This window comes from Fulmarus glacialis, unplaced genomic scaffold (genome assembly GCF_000690835.1).
Source record: "Fulmarus glacialis isolate BGI_N327 unplaced genomic scaffold, ASM69083v1 scaffold2810, whole genome shotgun sequence".
Lineage (NCBI taxonomy): Eukaryota > Metazoa > Chordata > Aves > Procellariiformes > Procellariidae > Fulmarus > Fulmarus glacialis.
Genome location: NW_009186884.1, coordinates 25650 through 40235, shown reverse-complemented (window position 1 = coordinate 40235; position 14586 = coordinate 25650). Strand labels below are relative to the sequence as shown.

At 47.2% G+C, this 14586-nt stretch overlaps 1 protein-coding gene across 2 annotated transcripts in view; it reads right to left on the bottom strand.

Annotated features, from left to right (window-relative positions):
- Positions 1-10: 10 nt before the first annotated feature.
- LOC104073209 (gamma-aminobutyric acid receptor subunit beta-4) overlaps positions 11-14586 on the bottom strand; it is a 23722-nt gene continuing 9146 nt past the window's right edge. Inside the window, exons 2-6 of one of the 2 annotated variants that reach the window (XM_009572908.1) lie at positions 10361-10443; positions 5932-6069; positions 4133-4285; positions 1107-1363; positions 11-618 (exon numbers count right to left, since the gene is read on the bottom strand). In XM_009572908.1, the coding sequence (XP_009571203.1) occupies positions 241-618; positions 1107-1363; positions 4133-4285; positions 5932-6069; positions 10361-10443 (1009 nt within the window). In that variant the 3' untranslated portion in view covers positions 11-240. The remainder of the gene's footprint in view (positions 619-1106; positions 1364-4132; positions 4286-5931; positions 6070-10360; positions 10444-14586) is intronic. The other variant, XM_009572914.1, reaches the window with a different exon arrangement.

Genomic DNA, 14586 nt, shown 5'->3' with positions numbered 1-14586 from the left:
AACACATTCCTCCCTGAAACCAAACCCCCTCCCGTATACCCTTCTCTCCCTTACCCTGTCCCACACTCCATGGTTCTACATGTGCTGAAAAGAGAAGAGTAAGCTTAGAATAAATCTAATGAATCAAAGGAATAAATGAGAATGATAGTAAAGAGTAAAACCCAAACCCAAAAGACCACAACACTCCCGTGTTGTCATTGTCTGAGTGTCTGTCCCTATCGCTCTCGGAGGCTGCAGGCATCAATTTACATAGTACAACCAGTAAACAAGGTTGAAGAATCCAAAGGTGATTGGAAAAATGATTCGTGACCACTTGTCAATGGTGCTGACATCTGTCAGGTCTGGGATTTTGAGCTTCAGCTTAGATGACCGCCGGCGGAGACGGCAGTTGGCACGGTTGCGGGCCGCGGTGTGGTGGGTCAGCGGGACGTGGCGGTCCAGGGTTGGGTGGTGACCAAATCCATCCCGAGAGGCCAGCTGCTTGCGGAACTGGATTCCTGAGCCTTCAAAGGACATGACAGAGTTTCGAGAGTCGCCAACGCTGCTCATCATGTCCGTGGCCAGCAGCTCGTTGTTCATCTCCAGAGTGCTGAGGAGGATGTTACCATACGGGTCAACCTAGAACAGGGAAGACAGAGAGAAAGGTAATGGGGATGTCCTGTGCAAAACGCACACAGGGCCACACCATCAGGGATGATTTTGAACTGTTTTCTGTGTAACAGTACCACTGATTGGGTCATTTGTGAGCTCTGAACCTGGACTTCTACATTTGAAAATGTATGGATGATGCTGGAGTTGAAGGACTAGCCACATGTGCTCGCAGCAAACTTTTGAGTGGGTAGTGTGATTCTGCCAACACCGTAGGACCAAAAGCCACACGGGTACTTTTGGGTACACCTGCCCCATGCGAGAGGATGGTCCTGATGAGACTGGCTTGAGGATAATGACAAAATCATCAAGGAGAAAAAATTCCCAGTAATCACCAGACAGGAGAACAGGGGTTCATCTCTCATGATGAGGAGAAAGGCTGCTCCACAGCTCACCCAGGACTAAATGAACAGTGGAGAGTCTGAATTCTCCTGCCACAATGAAAGAAGGGGACAAACCTGCTCTCTCACCCTCTTCTCCTCATAACGGTGGCGCTCGTTGTTGGCCTTGCTGATCCGTTCACTCTGTTTCTTTTGCTGCCGGGGACCTCGCCCAAAGAATATGTAGTTGACAAAAGCATACTCCAGGAGTGCCAGGAACACAAAGACGAAGCAGCCCATGAGATAAACATCAATAGCCTTGACGTAAGGGATCTTGGGGAGAGTCTCCCGAAGATGGGTGTTGATGGTAGTCATTGTAAGTACTGTGGTGACCCCTGTAAGGAGAGGGTAGGTGCTCTGTTACCAGGGTGGCATGGTTTTCTGAAATGCCACTCTCAGCTTCCCCATCCCTCCTCCCAGCTGGACAACCTCAGGAGGGATGGGAGCAATGCAACTAGGAAGAAAATTGTCATTATTCTAAGCCCAGCTGCCCAGTACAAGTCGCTGCAGAAAATAAAACAGCCGCCAACAGTGGGAAAAAATATCAAAGCTGAGTATCATCAGGACAATGGGGATCAACGTTCGCTGGACCTTGGTTCTTTAAGTCCTCCCTGATCCTCCTTCTTTCCCTCAGTGTGGTAGGAAACATTCAGTTTTGCTCTCAGTATCTCAACCTCTTCTCCTCCCTTTTTTCCACTTCATGAACTCATCAGGCTTCCCTGGGCACTACTGAATGCCTCAGTATCCTTGACATGAATTTATAATCTGCTGTGTCTTTCCAGTGCAATGAATAGGAGAAAGACTGAAGCATGGCACTCTTTTTGCACTCTTCATGGCACTCTTTTTTCCTGCCCCATAGGCTTCTGTCTACATCCTTGACCCCATCAACTCCCACTTTCCTCTCACCAGCTTTACCGTTCACTTCTTCAATTATCATCTGTACACACTCCTCCCATGGTTCTCACGCTCTCCTTTTTAGGCCTACTCATATTTCCTGCATCTTAAATAAACATTTCTTGGTCTTATTGAACGCTTTTTTCCCCCGTCTACTCAGTCTCCAAGAGCCTGGTGCACCATGATTAAGCTTACAGCTTCAGTCCTCTTCTTTGGTTTCTTCTCAGCCTCTTCCCTTCTCTGGACTGTAAGAGTGGCCTCAGATCTGTCTCTTTGACAGTCTTCTGCCAGCTTCAAAAACATGGCAATGAGCCTTCGTGCTTCTTTTGGGGGCAGTAACTTTTCCCCTTCAACCTAGTTGTCTTCTCCCACTTCTCTAGCTCAGCTGTCCTGCTTTTCTTACTACCTTGCTGACCTCTTTTTCTTCTACTGTCCCTCCTCTTCATCTTTCTGTTGGCATTTCTCTTAGTCTCCATGACCCTAATTTGCTCTTCTGGTTTCAGCCCTGCCTCTACAGTGATGGCTCTCAAACCTCTCTGTGCATCCTCTGCTTGTCCTTTTTCCCCTTCACCGTCATCATGTCTTTAGTGTCATCCCTGATAAAAGATTTAAAGAACTAATAGTCTTCGGTTCACAGAAGAGTAAACAGAAGGGAGATATATTTACATACAAACATTATATTGTCTGTATTTAGACTACTGTCTAAATATCCAGAAATCTGGGGCAAAGAAAGGGGGAATAGAATGTTCTCCACGTCTCCATTAAGAACTGGACAAATTGCAATGGAGACTTAGGACAGAGGCAAAGAAGAGCTTTTTGACTGTACGAGCAGGTAAATCTGGAGATGAAGTACCCAGAGGAGGCTGTGGAATCTCCTTCTTTGGAGCTTTTTAAGGACAAGTTAGATAGAGAACTGTCAGGAATAGTTTAGGGAGAGCTGTTTCAGTTTTGATTTACAATGTTTTTCTTCTGTCTTCTGCTTTGAATCCAGATGTCAGCAGAAATTCGACAGCTGTGCATCTCATGTCCACCCTTCTGCTTGTACTTTCACTGTGCCAGCAATGTCTGCCATGGTCTCTTTTCTTCTCTCACTGATTATACTCTTGTCAATGCAACTTACCTTTTTAATTTACCATGTTGTTCTTGTTCCCTCTCTGTCTCCCTGCTCCAGCCTCTCCAAGCAAGCACAGCCAAATCATCTATTTTATATCTTTGTACAAACCATCCCTCCTCTGAGTCTTCTCAAACTCTCTGTTCTCCTGAAGCTAATTTAAGCCCCCAACCTTTTCTGTAAGACCCAGCCTCTACCTGTGCTCCATTGCCTCTCTGAACCTTTTGCCACTCACAGACTGAATCCTTCTCCCTCCTTGGCTCTCCTATTTCCTCTAAACTTTCTATCATGTTGCACAGCCCCATTCTCATATGCCAGCCATCCTCCCTTTCTCCTGTTCCTTCTTCAAAATCCTCATCTGCAATCCACCCCCACTTCCCTTCTGTTGCTTGAAAGACCTCATTTTTTTTCTCTTATAGGAAAGCATTCCTATTTAGAGGAACATGTGTTTAAGCAGAACTTGGACTTTAACTACTGTCCCACATTTGCCTTGGTTATGAAGGTCTTCAGCTAGAAAAAAATGTGTCTGTGTGGGTCCTAAACTATCATGAAAAGGTGTAATGCCACTTCCTTTATTTTTTTCATCTTTTAGCCATTCCATCATCATTCTTACTACTCTTTGGCCACCCATCCTCAGCATTTATCATCCAAATAACCGGTCCCGGCACACCTGTTGACCAAGAGGTGCCCAGACTTCTCTTCTCAAGAAAACAAGTACAAACCAGAGTGAAGGAACTGGCGGGCTCATGGCATGTCAGAGTCTCAGATGTCTAAGAAGCTGTGACAATTTATGCTTTTGTTAGAGTTTAAACTTGCACCCACAGAAATTTATGGTAGAACTTTTACTTATTCAAATAATACAGACTCAAGCTTTGGAAGTACTGATACTTCTGAACAAAAAAAGTAGCTCTTCTGGCTGAAAATTTGAAGTTTGTTCTCAGAAAAAATGTCCTTCATTTGGGATGACAAGTTTGGCAGACCTATGTGACTTGCTTAGCTGCTATCTCATACAGAAAAAGGTATTTTCTTTCTTACAGCTGTCCTAGCTGATCTCCCTCAAAAAAACACCTTCTTCAACATATAATGAAAAGATACATACCCAGTGCCACTCGTGCAGCAGAAGCATCATAATTGATCCAGAAGGAGACCCAGGACAGTATGGTGATGAGAATAGATGGCATGTAAGTCTGCAGGATGAAGTAACCAATGTTCCTCTTAATCCGGAAACTCAAGGATAAGCGCAGATATGAACCTGTCAATGAGATATTAAAGGGAGATGTTGTTTGAGAGGAGGGCAAGGCTGTATTTACGGTAAAAGCTTAGAATAGGAATTGAAATTTTATTTGGAAAGTGTTCTCAAGAGGCAGAGATAATGAGAAATCTCTCTTTTTTTCTTCATTTGGTTTTGCAGACTCATCAGTTTTTGGAAGGGGGCTCTTCAGAGTCTGCTCAGTTGGCTCAGAATATTAAGAAAAAAGGAAACTACATAAGTTACATTATTATATCAGACATCATGGGAGAATGTCTGTTTCAGTGCTGAAATTGCTATTATGGTACGTGCCAATTTCATACAGGCTTACACAGGAGACTTTAACCCTGTATCTGGATGCAGTGAGATGATTTTCCAATGTTTCATGTGATAGCTTTTCCACCAAACAGCAATGAAGATCTGAATCGTATTTTTCCCATGTTGTTCTAAAAATGGGTTATGGTCAGACTGGGCAAATTCATATGCAAATAGAGTACTGTTAGTTAATCTGTAGGTCGTTTGTTTTGGTTTTTTTTCCCCCAAGCTGTTGCAACTTCCTTCTAATCTTTTAGAAAACCTAATGGGGCTAGTGATGACAATAAGTACTTTTACAGTCCTTCCACTGGAGCAGGGTCATTTTGACAAAGCAGGGCCTCCCTCGTTGCTGTGAAACAAAGTCCAAGTCATTCCTCCTTCTCACCTCCGTCCCTTAGGCAACACAGCAGCCTGAAATATGGGTGTAATCATGGGTTGGCAGCTAAAGTAACAACAGAACAACAGTCTTTAACGATCAAGGGGGTAGACTGGGAAAAAGGAGGTTATGTTCTCTCACCATTATGTGCCATTTGCATAGCTTGAACACAGTACTTCACCAGTCTTTTTTTGAAGGTCTTATCTATTTAGACTGCAAACTTCTTTTGGAGGAATACTACCTCTTGCTGTGGATCTCTAGATTACCATTGCAATGGGACCCTGCTCCCAGCATGCCCCTGAGGCACTATTGTAACAACATCACCGTCTGCCACCACCACTGATAGACTCAGGCTGTGATTTCACGGCATTTCAAAAATTGTCCTATGTAACAGGTGTGTGGCACACTGTTTTGGCAGTGAATTCCATGCCAGATCAAAGTGAAGACAGCAACCAAAATCCAAACTTTCCAAATTCCTCCAACTTTCCAACTTGCTGTATCTGAATTGTCCAAGGTATTCTCTCCAAATCTTTTTATTGCCGTGTACAGATGGGTTTGCGTAATTTCATAGATTACTTGCTTTTCAACTGATACATTCTTCTGCTTACTATTGCACCTACATTAGCTTCAAGAGTCAGTCACAAACCACATAAAAATAAGGTAAAGGATGAGAACCTTCTAAAGAGGTTCTGTTTTGAGCTCAGTTGGTGTTTTGACTAAGAAATGAAAACAACTGCAGCAAAAAAATGATCCCATAAATCTCTAAAGAGAAGCAGCCAAAAAAAAAGAGCAAACTTGGTGGGCACAGAAGATGCCTCTTTTCCAAAGGAACAGGACCCTAAGTTGAAGCCTAGATCCTAAGTTAGTGCCTCAGCATCTGAGTCAGAGGAACAACCACATTGACATTGATCAGCAGAAGGTTTGCACATTCCATCGCATCCCTTCAGCAGACACTCACCGGTGGTGAAGACCACTTCCCTGCTGACGAGCCTCTGCTCGATAATGGTGAACTGGGGCAGTTCTAGCACCTCCATCCCTGTGACAGCAGAATCATTTCCTTGCCAGAAGAAGACAATGTCATCAACCGTGTAACCATCTGCAGAGATAAAGAAGCACAGAGAGAGAACTAAGCTGGCAAGCTGGAGCAGATGACACCCCCATTTTCACTAAAGTGATCTGGAAGAGGATCAAAAGGAAAGCCCACACCATCAGATAGCAAGCATAGCCCCTCCCTGCTGACATACTTTTCTTCTTCAGCTGAGCTTGGCGGTACAGTCCCCAGGAGAAGAGGAAAAAATCGGTCAGAACTCCCACTTCTGGCTAGAATTCAGGAGAAAAAGGTGACAAGTGGTCCATCAAGCCTTGACTTGGGCTACATAATCTCCGTAGCTGACATGACAGGGACTTGTGAATCAGAAGCCCCTGTCAAATGCACCAAACATGACATTTTGCTTTTCAAAAACTGCCTCCTTTTACCAGAAGGGGGAGACCACACAATACATTCTGGTGGGGACTGGGTAAACAGAGGATCTAAGTATCAAAAATTCCCGGAGAGAAAAGATTTACAACAGCAGTTGAAAAGAAATGTAAGCATCAGAGCATCTCCCTCTTCTAAGTACTCTCAGTCAAAATTTGGAGCCAGGAAACGGACAGCGTCTCTGAGATCAGGGGCTGCTTTTACCAAGTGCTGGCTGAAAAGAGTAGTAATGGGAGAAGAGAGGAGGGGGAGTCAGGCTGGTAACAAATACTCATCCCTTATGTTTCAGGGTAATGGGTTTGTTAACTCAGCCAAGGGTACAGCCTCTTATTTTAACCCAAACAGGTTACACATGGACTATGCCAGACAGGACTCACAGGCTGGAAGTGCTGAGAAGCCTAAAGCCACAGTCCCAGGAGAAAGACTCCCCAGATGCTCTGGACTCATGGGGAATGAGACCCAGGGATGAAATCAAGCAGCTCCCCTCCCATCAGTGTGACGTTCACAGTCCTGCCTGCTGCCCTTGTGGGCAAGGATTCATCTCCACTTGAAAATTAATGCCACTTGTAGCAAGTTGGGTTTTAAAGCACTGTGGCCGTTGCTGTACAAGGGATGGCCTCTTATTCTAAGCAAAGTGCAGAGCTGCATGGGAGCACCTCTATGTGCAAAGAAGCAGTAAGATATGTACAGGCTTTGGTATGGCATGGTGCAAGATTTCTTTTCGAGCATGAACTTCAACTATGCCCACAGACAGCTTTTGTTCACAACCTGCACCGCAGCATGACAGCCTGCCTTGTCCACAAGCCCTCGCAGCAGAGGCAGTGGGCTAGCAATACCCCACAAGGTAACATCCACTAGGGAGAGCTGCCACCAAAACCAGCACCAGTGTATTAGTGGGATCAGGGGAATGAAGAGCTGTGGAATGTACCATAGCGGAGAAATTCTTCTACCTAGCCTTAGGGGCCAAGGGTTACCCCAGATTAGAGCTGAACCTTTGAGGATGGTGTCATCCTGCAGCTCCTGAGTGGAAAAAGAGCTGAGCAATCTGGTCTGATCTCATAGCTGACCCTGCTTTGAGCTGGGGGCTGGACTAGATACACCCTGAGGTCTCTTCCCAAACCGAATTATTTGATGACTGTGTAGTCTCCAAGCCCACATCCTGTGCTCTCAGTCATTACTGCTTTTATTCAGGGGTGCTAAAAAAATAACAACAATTTGCCAAATGCCATGTCAGACCTGCTTCTGGTGTAAATCACCTAAGCCAGGGCCCCACCTCCTCCCCCATGGCCTGCTCCTGCTCCCATGGCAGTAAGCAGTAAAGCACTCACACCCATGCCCACAGAGATTCAGGACCCTTAGGTTATCATCTCATCTGCTGCAGACACTGGCGTGTCACATGTTGTTGCACTGACTTGAGTACCCCAGCTTTGCGCACAGGAACTGGTATTTGCATCTGGCTGCAGCGTCTCTCCCACAGCACTGAGACCAAGTGTGGAAAGCAGCAAGAAACAGCCAAGTCCCCCACTCCTCCCGGTGGTTGATTCCAGCGGCTCAAACACTCTTGCAGCTAAAAACATTGTGTGCAATTTTACATGTGAATTTATCTGGCTCAGACTTTCAGACTCTGGTGGTTGTTCTGAATTTTTCGAGGAGGTTACTAAGCCTTTTCCACCCAGCGCTCCCCCTCTGCAGAGGTGCACCCAGCCTGTAAACAAGTCACCTCTCCACCTCCTTTGCAATAAACAAATTGAGCTGTTTAGGTTTCTTACTGCAAAACACCTGCTCTAGCCCTTGAACTGCTTTTTAGCATCTTTTCCCAACCTCTTCTGATTTCTCGACTTCCTTTCTAAATTTTGGAAACCAAATATAGACAGAGTCCCTTTCCCTGTCTCACCAGCAACATATTCAGAGGCCAATCGATTCCCTGCTCTGACTCACGACTCCTCTGGTTTATATAACCAAGGCTCACTCCAGCCCTTTCTGTCAGAGCCCTGCTACGAAACCTCCAGCAGCGGTGCTTGGGGCTGCCATCGCTTCATCGTTTCCCCCGGTCAATACCCGCGCGGGTACAGTCTGACAGCCTTGCCCATGCTCCCGCACCTGGGCACAGACCTCCGCATTTAGCTGTATTCAAATGCATTCTGGATGTATTCAAATTGGAAGTATTCAAATGTGCAGCGAGCAAGCCACGCAGACTGCTATCTTCATCATCCACAAATTTAACAGCAGTGATTTCAAATTCACTTCCTGATCAGCAATGAAAATGTCAAATTACAGTAACTAATTTTAGGAGATCTCACAGTTAACTAGCTCTATTCCATTTATTCTATGACCTGCTGGTATTGGGTACCAATTTTTGTATTTTTTTTTATTATGACATTATGCAATGTGAAATCAAATGTTTTTTGGGAAGCCATACTTAAAGTGATTCTAAAGGGAAAGGTTGTTCAGTCTAAAAATAAATGCTTCACTTTGATTTCTAGCTTTAAAAAGAAAACCAAATTTCCATTTTACTTTTAAAAAGTAAAAGAACTTTCACAAAGATAAGTCATTTCAACCTGAAATATCATAAATTATTAATACGACATCTTAAAACGTCAAATTAACAGCCTGTTTGCTGCCTGCCTCATCAGGTTTTTGTTGAATCCCGGCACACAGCTAGGCAGGGGTATGTGTGGTGAGGGCTATTTTCGGGATGGAGGGATGGGATCAACAGGCGGTGACAGCACTGGCTTGTCTCCTACAGGTAAGTGCCCCGAGCTGCTGTGGGGAAGGAGATCCCAGCTGCCCACTGCTGCTTTACAAACCCAGCACCCACAAAAGGACTATTTTGGTGGTGTGTTTTAGGGGTTTTTCTATATACTTTGTTTTTTAAGCCAGCCATGAAAGGACTGTTATTCCAGAGTTGTGTGGACTTGGAAGCAAACAAAATGGAGCCCTGCGGATTTCAAATGTGCAAGTGTTTGAAAGACAAAGGCTCTGAGGAAGGAAACAATTGAATCTCTTCATCTCTGCGTGGATCTTAGAAATACTGTAAGGAAACGTAGCTTCGACTAACAAATTGGCTTGACATGTCCCATTAAGAACAAAATTGCAACATGGGGAACTGTGGGTAATTCTCTGCCTTCTGTTTTCTTGGTTGTACCGTAAACTATTCTCAAAATGCTAAGGAGTGCCAGAAATGACATGTCATTAGTGTCTCCAGCAGGACCTAATTTACATCCCATTACCCGCCACGCCAAGCGCTGCGATGGCTGTGCATCCTGAGCAACCCGAGCAGCGAGCAGGAAAGGGGCTCCCAGGTGCAGGTGCAGGCAGGGCTGGGAAGGCGGCATGGCGCCTTCCAACTATGGATACTGTGGGACCTCTTTTATGAAAAAAGCAATTCTCTGATAATCACCACTGAAGCTGCATCATCGTTACTGTGAGATCTGCTGCTCTGGACCACTCCTGTGGGGATACAGCGGTGCATTTTTATGAGGAGAGCCGGACCTCATCCGCCAGCGCGGTCAGGAGAGGCTTTCTATAGGAGTCAAGGGAAGATCCAGGTGGGGAGAGACTGCAGGAGGGCTCGGGTCCCACTTCCCATGCGGAGCAGGGCCAGCCACGAGCAAGGGCAGGCTCCCAGGGCTTTCTTAGGGCTAAGGGATGCTTCCACCACCCTTCTGAAGGTGAGAGTGATTTTAATGTCTAGCCTGCTGCTAGAGCTCCATTTTCCTGGGCATTTCACCCACGAGGTCCCTCAGGATGGAGTTTGGATGAGGGAGCCTGGTCCTGCCCCAGGGGACATCCTCCAGGAGGGGTGGCCCATAACACCCCTGGGAGGCATCCTGTGAGTGGGAAGCTGCGGCTGGGGCGGGTAGCATCGGGAGGCACCACGTGGCAGAGGGCGGGTGTAAGGCATACGCACAGCTCTCAATCTCCAGCGTGCAGTTCTGCTGGTCCAGGGGGTACCTCCGCAGGTCCATCATGCAAGCGGCTGTGGTGGTGATCCTGTAAGGGGAAGGGGAAAAAAAAAAAGAGTTATTTTCTCACAAAAAAAAAAAAAAAAGAAAAAAAAGAAAAAGGAGAAATGAAAGGCAGATGTGAAAGTCAGGCAGCATTTGGGGCCGCTGTTTCCCTGGAAACCAGGGAGATCCGTGGTGGGAGGTGTGCGGGGCGGGGGGTTGGATGCAGCTCACCCTCAACTGCATGGCTTAAACCCTTCGTGACTCATGTCAGCAAGGCAGTATCTCTATTAATGGGGTGGGGAGGGATTTGTGTTCCTCCTCTGTCTCTCCCTTGAGAAAGACAAAGAAACCAGGAGTAGGCAGAGCTACGGGCAGGGGTGGGAAGAGGAGAGGCATGTCGAGGGAGACAGCCGACACATGTCCATAAAACAGAAGACGCACTGATTAAATTGCCCAGCAATGACCAATGGAGAAGAACAGCTGACCGCATTATCACCACCCTTTCCTCCTGAGTTGCCCCAATTACCCTACTTGTAAGCTCCCGACCCACCCATGCCCCCTCCATTGCACCCACTTTGGCACTGCCAAGTCCAAAAGCCCAGACCCCACTGATGGGGCCCTTCTCCTCCTGTGGCTCACAGCTGTGCTAACAGAGTCACTCTTGCGCAACCGATTACATGATCAAGATTCATGAAAGACACATGGTTATATGTGTGTGCATCCCCTCAGAAAATAAACATGGGAAGAGAATGAGGATCGGTGTTGCTTTGGGAGTGTCAGAGCAAGGGATGGGGGCAGAGCAGCACAGTGCCCGCAACGGGGTTCACATGAGGGTAAGAGGAGGGGTTTTGTGTGTTACATGTTGTACATGAAGGAGCATTGCTCCCTGGGATGGGAAATTTTGGGGTGGGATAGATGAGGGAAGAGGGCATGAAGCAGGGACAAAGCAAATCAACAGCTAACTCACCAGCCTGGCAACGCCACCCTGGCGTTAACAGGCTGCCCCTATTTCTCAAATATATTGCTCACCTCACCCTTTAATGCAGTTTTCTTCCTGTGCAATGTATGTGTGCAGAGTACTGAAAAGGGGGGAGAGATTGGTGCATTCCCCCCCGTCTTTTTTTCAATTAACCATCTGGAATGCATTAATCAAGCTACACATTTTTACTATGTAGGCATAACCAGTGAACTGTTAACAAGAAAGCTTTATCTTCTGAGCCCTGTGGCCTGGGAGAGAGAGAGAAGAGAGGAAAAAAAGAAAAACAAGAAAGCAGAGAAGATGAGATGGCGAACCAGCAAAAAAGAAGGAAAAAAAAAAGAAAAAACATCAATGAAAGAAAAAGAGACCAGAAAAGGGGAGAGAATGGATGAAGCTGGACAGAAAATTGGAAAGCGGGGGAGAAGGAGGGGGTAAGCACCTGCAGGAGAGGGCTGCCCTGGTGGGGGTATCAGGGTGGGGGCTATAGCAGGGCAGGCGAGCAGCCCCGCAGAGCTGCTGTCTCTTTAAGAAATCTCGTGTGCTAAATTTATCTCTCTGCTGTCTGTGAAGACTGTTTGTAGGAGATTAAGCCTTGAGGAGAGCCTTTGCCACTGCCTGCCGTGCTATAAATAGTTCCGAAGAGACGGAGGGAATTTATATATATCCTCACTGGGTCTAGATACAACATTGCAACTGCCCTCTCTCTGAGCAGGGGGCCCAAGTGAGCTCTTAACCCTTTTATCTGTAATGTGGTTGGGGTGGAGGAGAAAGCTCAGAGAGGGAGAAGGGTAACAGGGCAGAAGGCCACTTAAAAATTATCACCGTGGCTTTGGGATTGCATGTATTGCTTTTACAGCCTTCCAGTTTGGCATCTCTAGGAGGGCTTCTGGAAACTCAGTGCCTCTCCCACCCTAATCCTCCTGGACCAGGGTAGCTGGGCACAGGAGACCACGGTGGAGGAGCAGATCTGAAGCACACCTGGGAGGAGCTGCACCTTGCCAGGAAAGCTCAAAGTGGCAGGTGCAGAGTCCACCCTGGCCAGGCACTGAGACCAAAGAGTCACGAACGGGTATGACTCATCCCTCTTTGCCGCACACGGCATATACTGTATATATTATAATGCACCCGTGGGAAATAGCAGTTACAAATGTGTTCTCCTGTTTTCCCTGAAGTGTGAGATGCAAAAGTGTATTAAATGAAAATTTTCCACCCCATTTGTGGGACTCCGTGGGCTAAAACCTTTCCACAGTGTCCATCCCAAAATTGCAGCCTGGCTGGCTAACTTGGCCACACAAAGGACATTCAGGAGAAGCCTTCTGTGGTTCAAGAGGGACCCTCTTGCCTCTCGACAGGATTTGCTTATCACCTGCAGTGCTGCTTGGAAATGCAGAGCACGACACAGTGAGCTATGGCTACCACACTCCATGCGCCAAAGCCTGCTCACACTAACAGCCGGCATAAATCCAGAGCCACTCCAATGATTTTTGCAAGATCACATCAATTTATATCAGCAGAGATTTACATCAGGGCAGAATTTAGCCCTGTTGATTCAAAAAGAAGAGCACCTCAGGACAGGTAGGACAGAAAGGAGAAAAACAAGATTAAGAGGGCATCTGTCCTCAAAAGTCAGATAATTTCTCTCTCCTTCTGATTAAAGGGAGGGTGTATCCACACTGTACAGTTCAACATCCTCCAGAGATACCCCAGCTGGCTGCAGGTCCCAAACTCCTGGTGATCTGCCCATGTAATGCCGCCCGGGCAGGTGAGAATTGGGACCATGTAGGGTGAAGGTTTATGCTCTGTTTGCATAGCAGAGGTAGCAGAGCCGCACGCAGCTGCCCTGGACTGTAGCCACCTGCTCATCTGGCGCATTTCAGCTGTGGTGCTGTACCCACAGTAAGGTGCGCCCAGCAAGCCCAGGGACACCAGCACCACAGGACCACCTGGATGTGGGGCTCCTGCAGCATGACAAGATGTGAGAGGCAGCTGACCTGGGGCACCAGGTTCAACTCAGGTCCTGCCTCTGGGCTTCCTAAACTCTGATAAACCAGCCCTACCTGGGATAAAGCAGGTGGTATCCCAGAGAGCAAGGAGGTGTTTAATTCTTTAGACTTCAGATCTCAGAAAACATCCTGGACACCAACTTCCCTTTGCCATACCCTGCTTGAAGTCCATGGATGACCCACAGCATCACAACCCTGTCATTGCTTTTTACAGCACCTGCCACTGTTGGTGAAATATCCACCTGTGGCCTCTGTGACTGACTCAACATTCGCTTGCTCCTAGAGAGGCCAACAAGAGATTTCTCTAGCTCCTTTGGTGCCTGTGTACTATGGGCAGGTGGGACTCATAAAAGGATGAGAGGCTCCTCTCACCTCTCGCAGCCAAAGGGGAATGGGAGCAAAACTCAGGCACCCCAGCAACCTTGTGGGGTCACGGCACATGCCACCTCTGGTCCAGAAAGCCACAGGACCAACCTCTGCCTCGTGCTTTGATGGGTATAAACATATTACCTTGATATGCTCTGAGCTATTGTGTTAAGAGATGTGTTTGCTCGGCACGTAGAAGATGGCATGGGGAGGACTGGAGAGATAGATGGAGGGGATTAACACTAAGGAGCTCCTGGGTGTCTCAACAGGGTTAACAGGCCATAAAGGTGGAAAGAAAGTAAGAAGTGGAAAAATGAGGAGAGGATCAAAGCATGATGACAGCATGGGCACTGATGGGGGAGGCAGGAGTGGAGATGAGAGACGGGAGAGCAGCTACTGCAGGACAGGAGGCCACCAGGGTAAGGGAACAGAGAAGAGGGATCTCCTTCTCTGGGGAAGGAGAGCTGGAGAAGAACAAGAGGTTAAAAGACAGAAAGCAGAGGAGGAGTGGATACTCACTCTGTGAGAAAGGAGATGAAGAGACAGAGAACAAACCATCGCTCTGTAAACAGCTCTAGACAGAGCACGCTGCCTCCAGGAGATTCGACCGAAGTGAAAGGGAGCAGGGAGTGTGGGGGCCGAAGGGAACGCCAGGGAAGGATGCCACCTTCCCCATGGCATTAGCAAGAGGCACTGGCACCCAGCCAGGCTGCGTCTTCTCCCTCCCCCTCCTCCCCTCCCGCTTCTCTACCCACCTCCCTCCCCTTTTAAATTCAAAAATTTGTGTGGTGTGAAATTTCATCTGCTTTGACAGCGATTCACAGAGACACTGCCCATC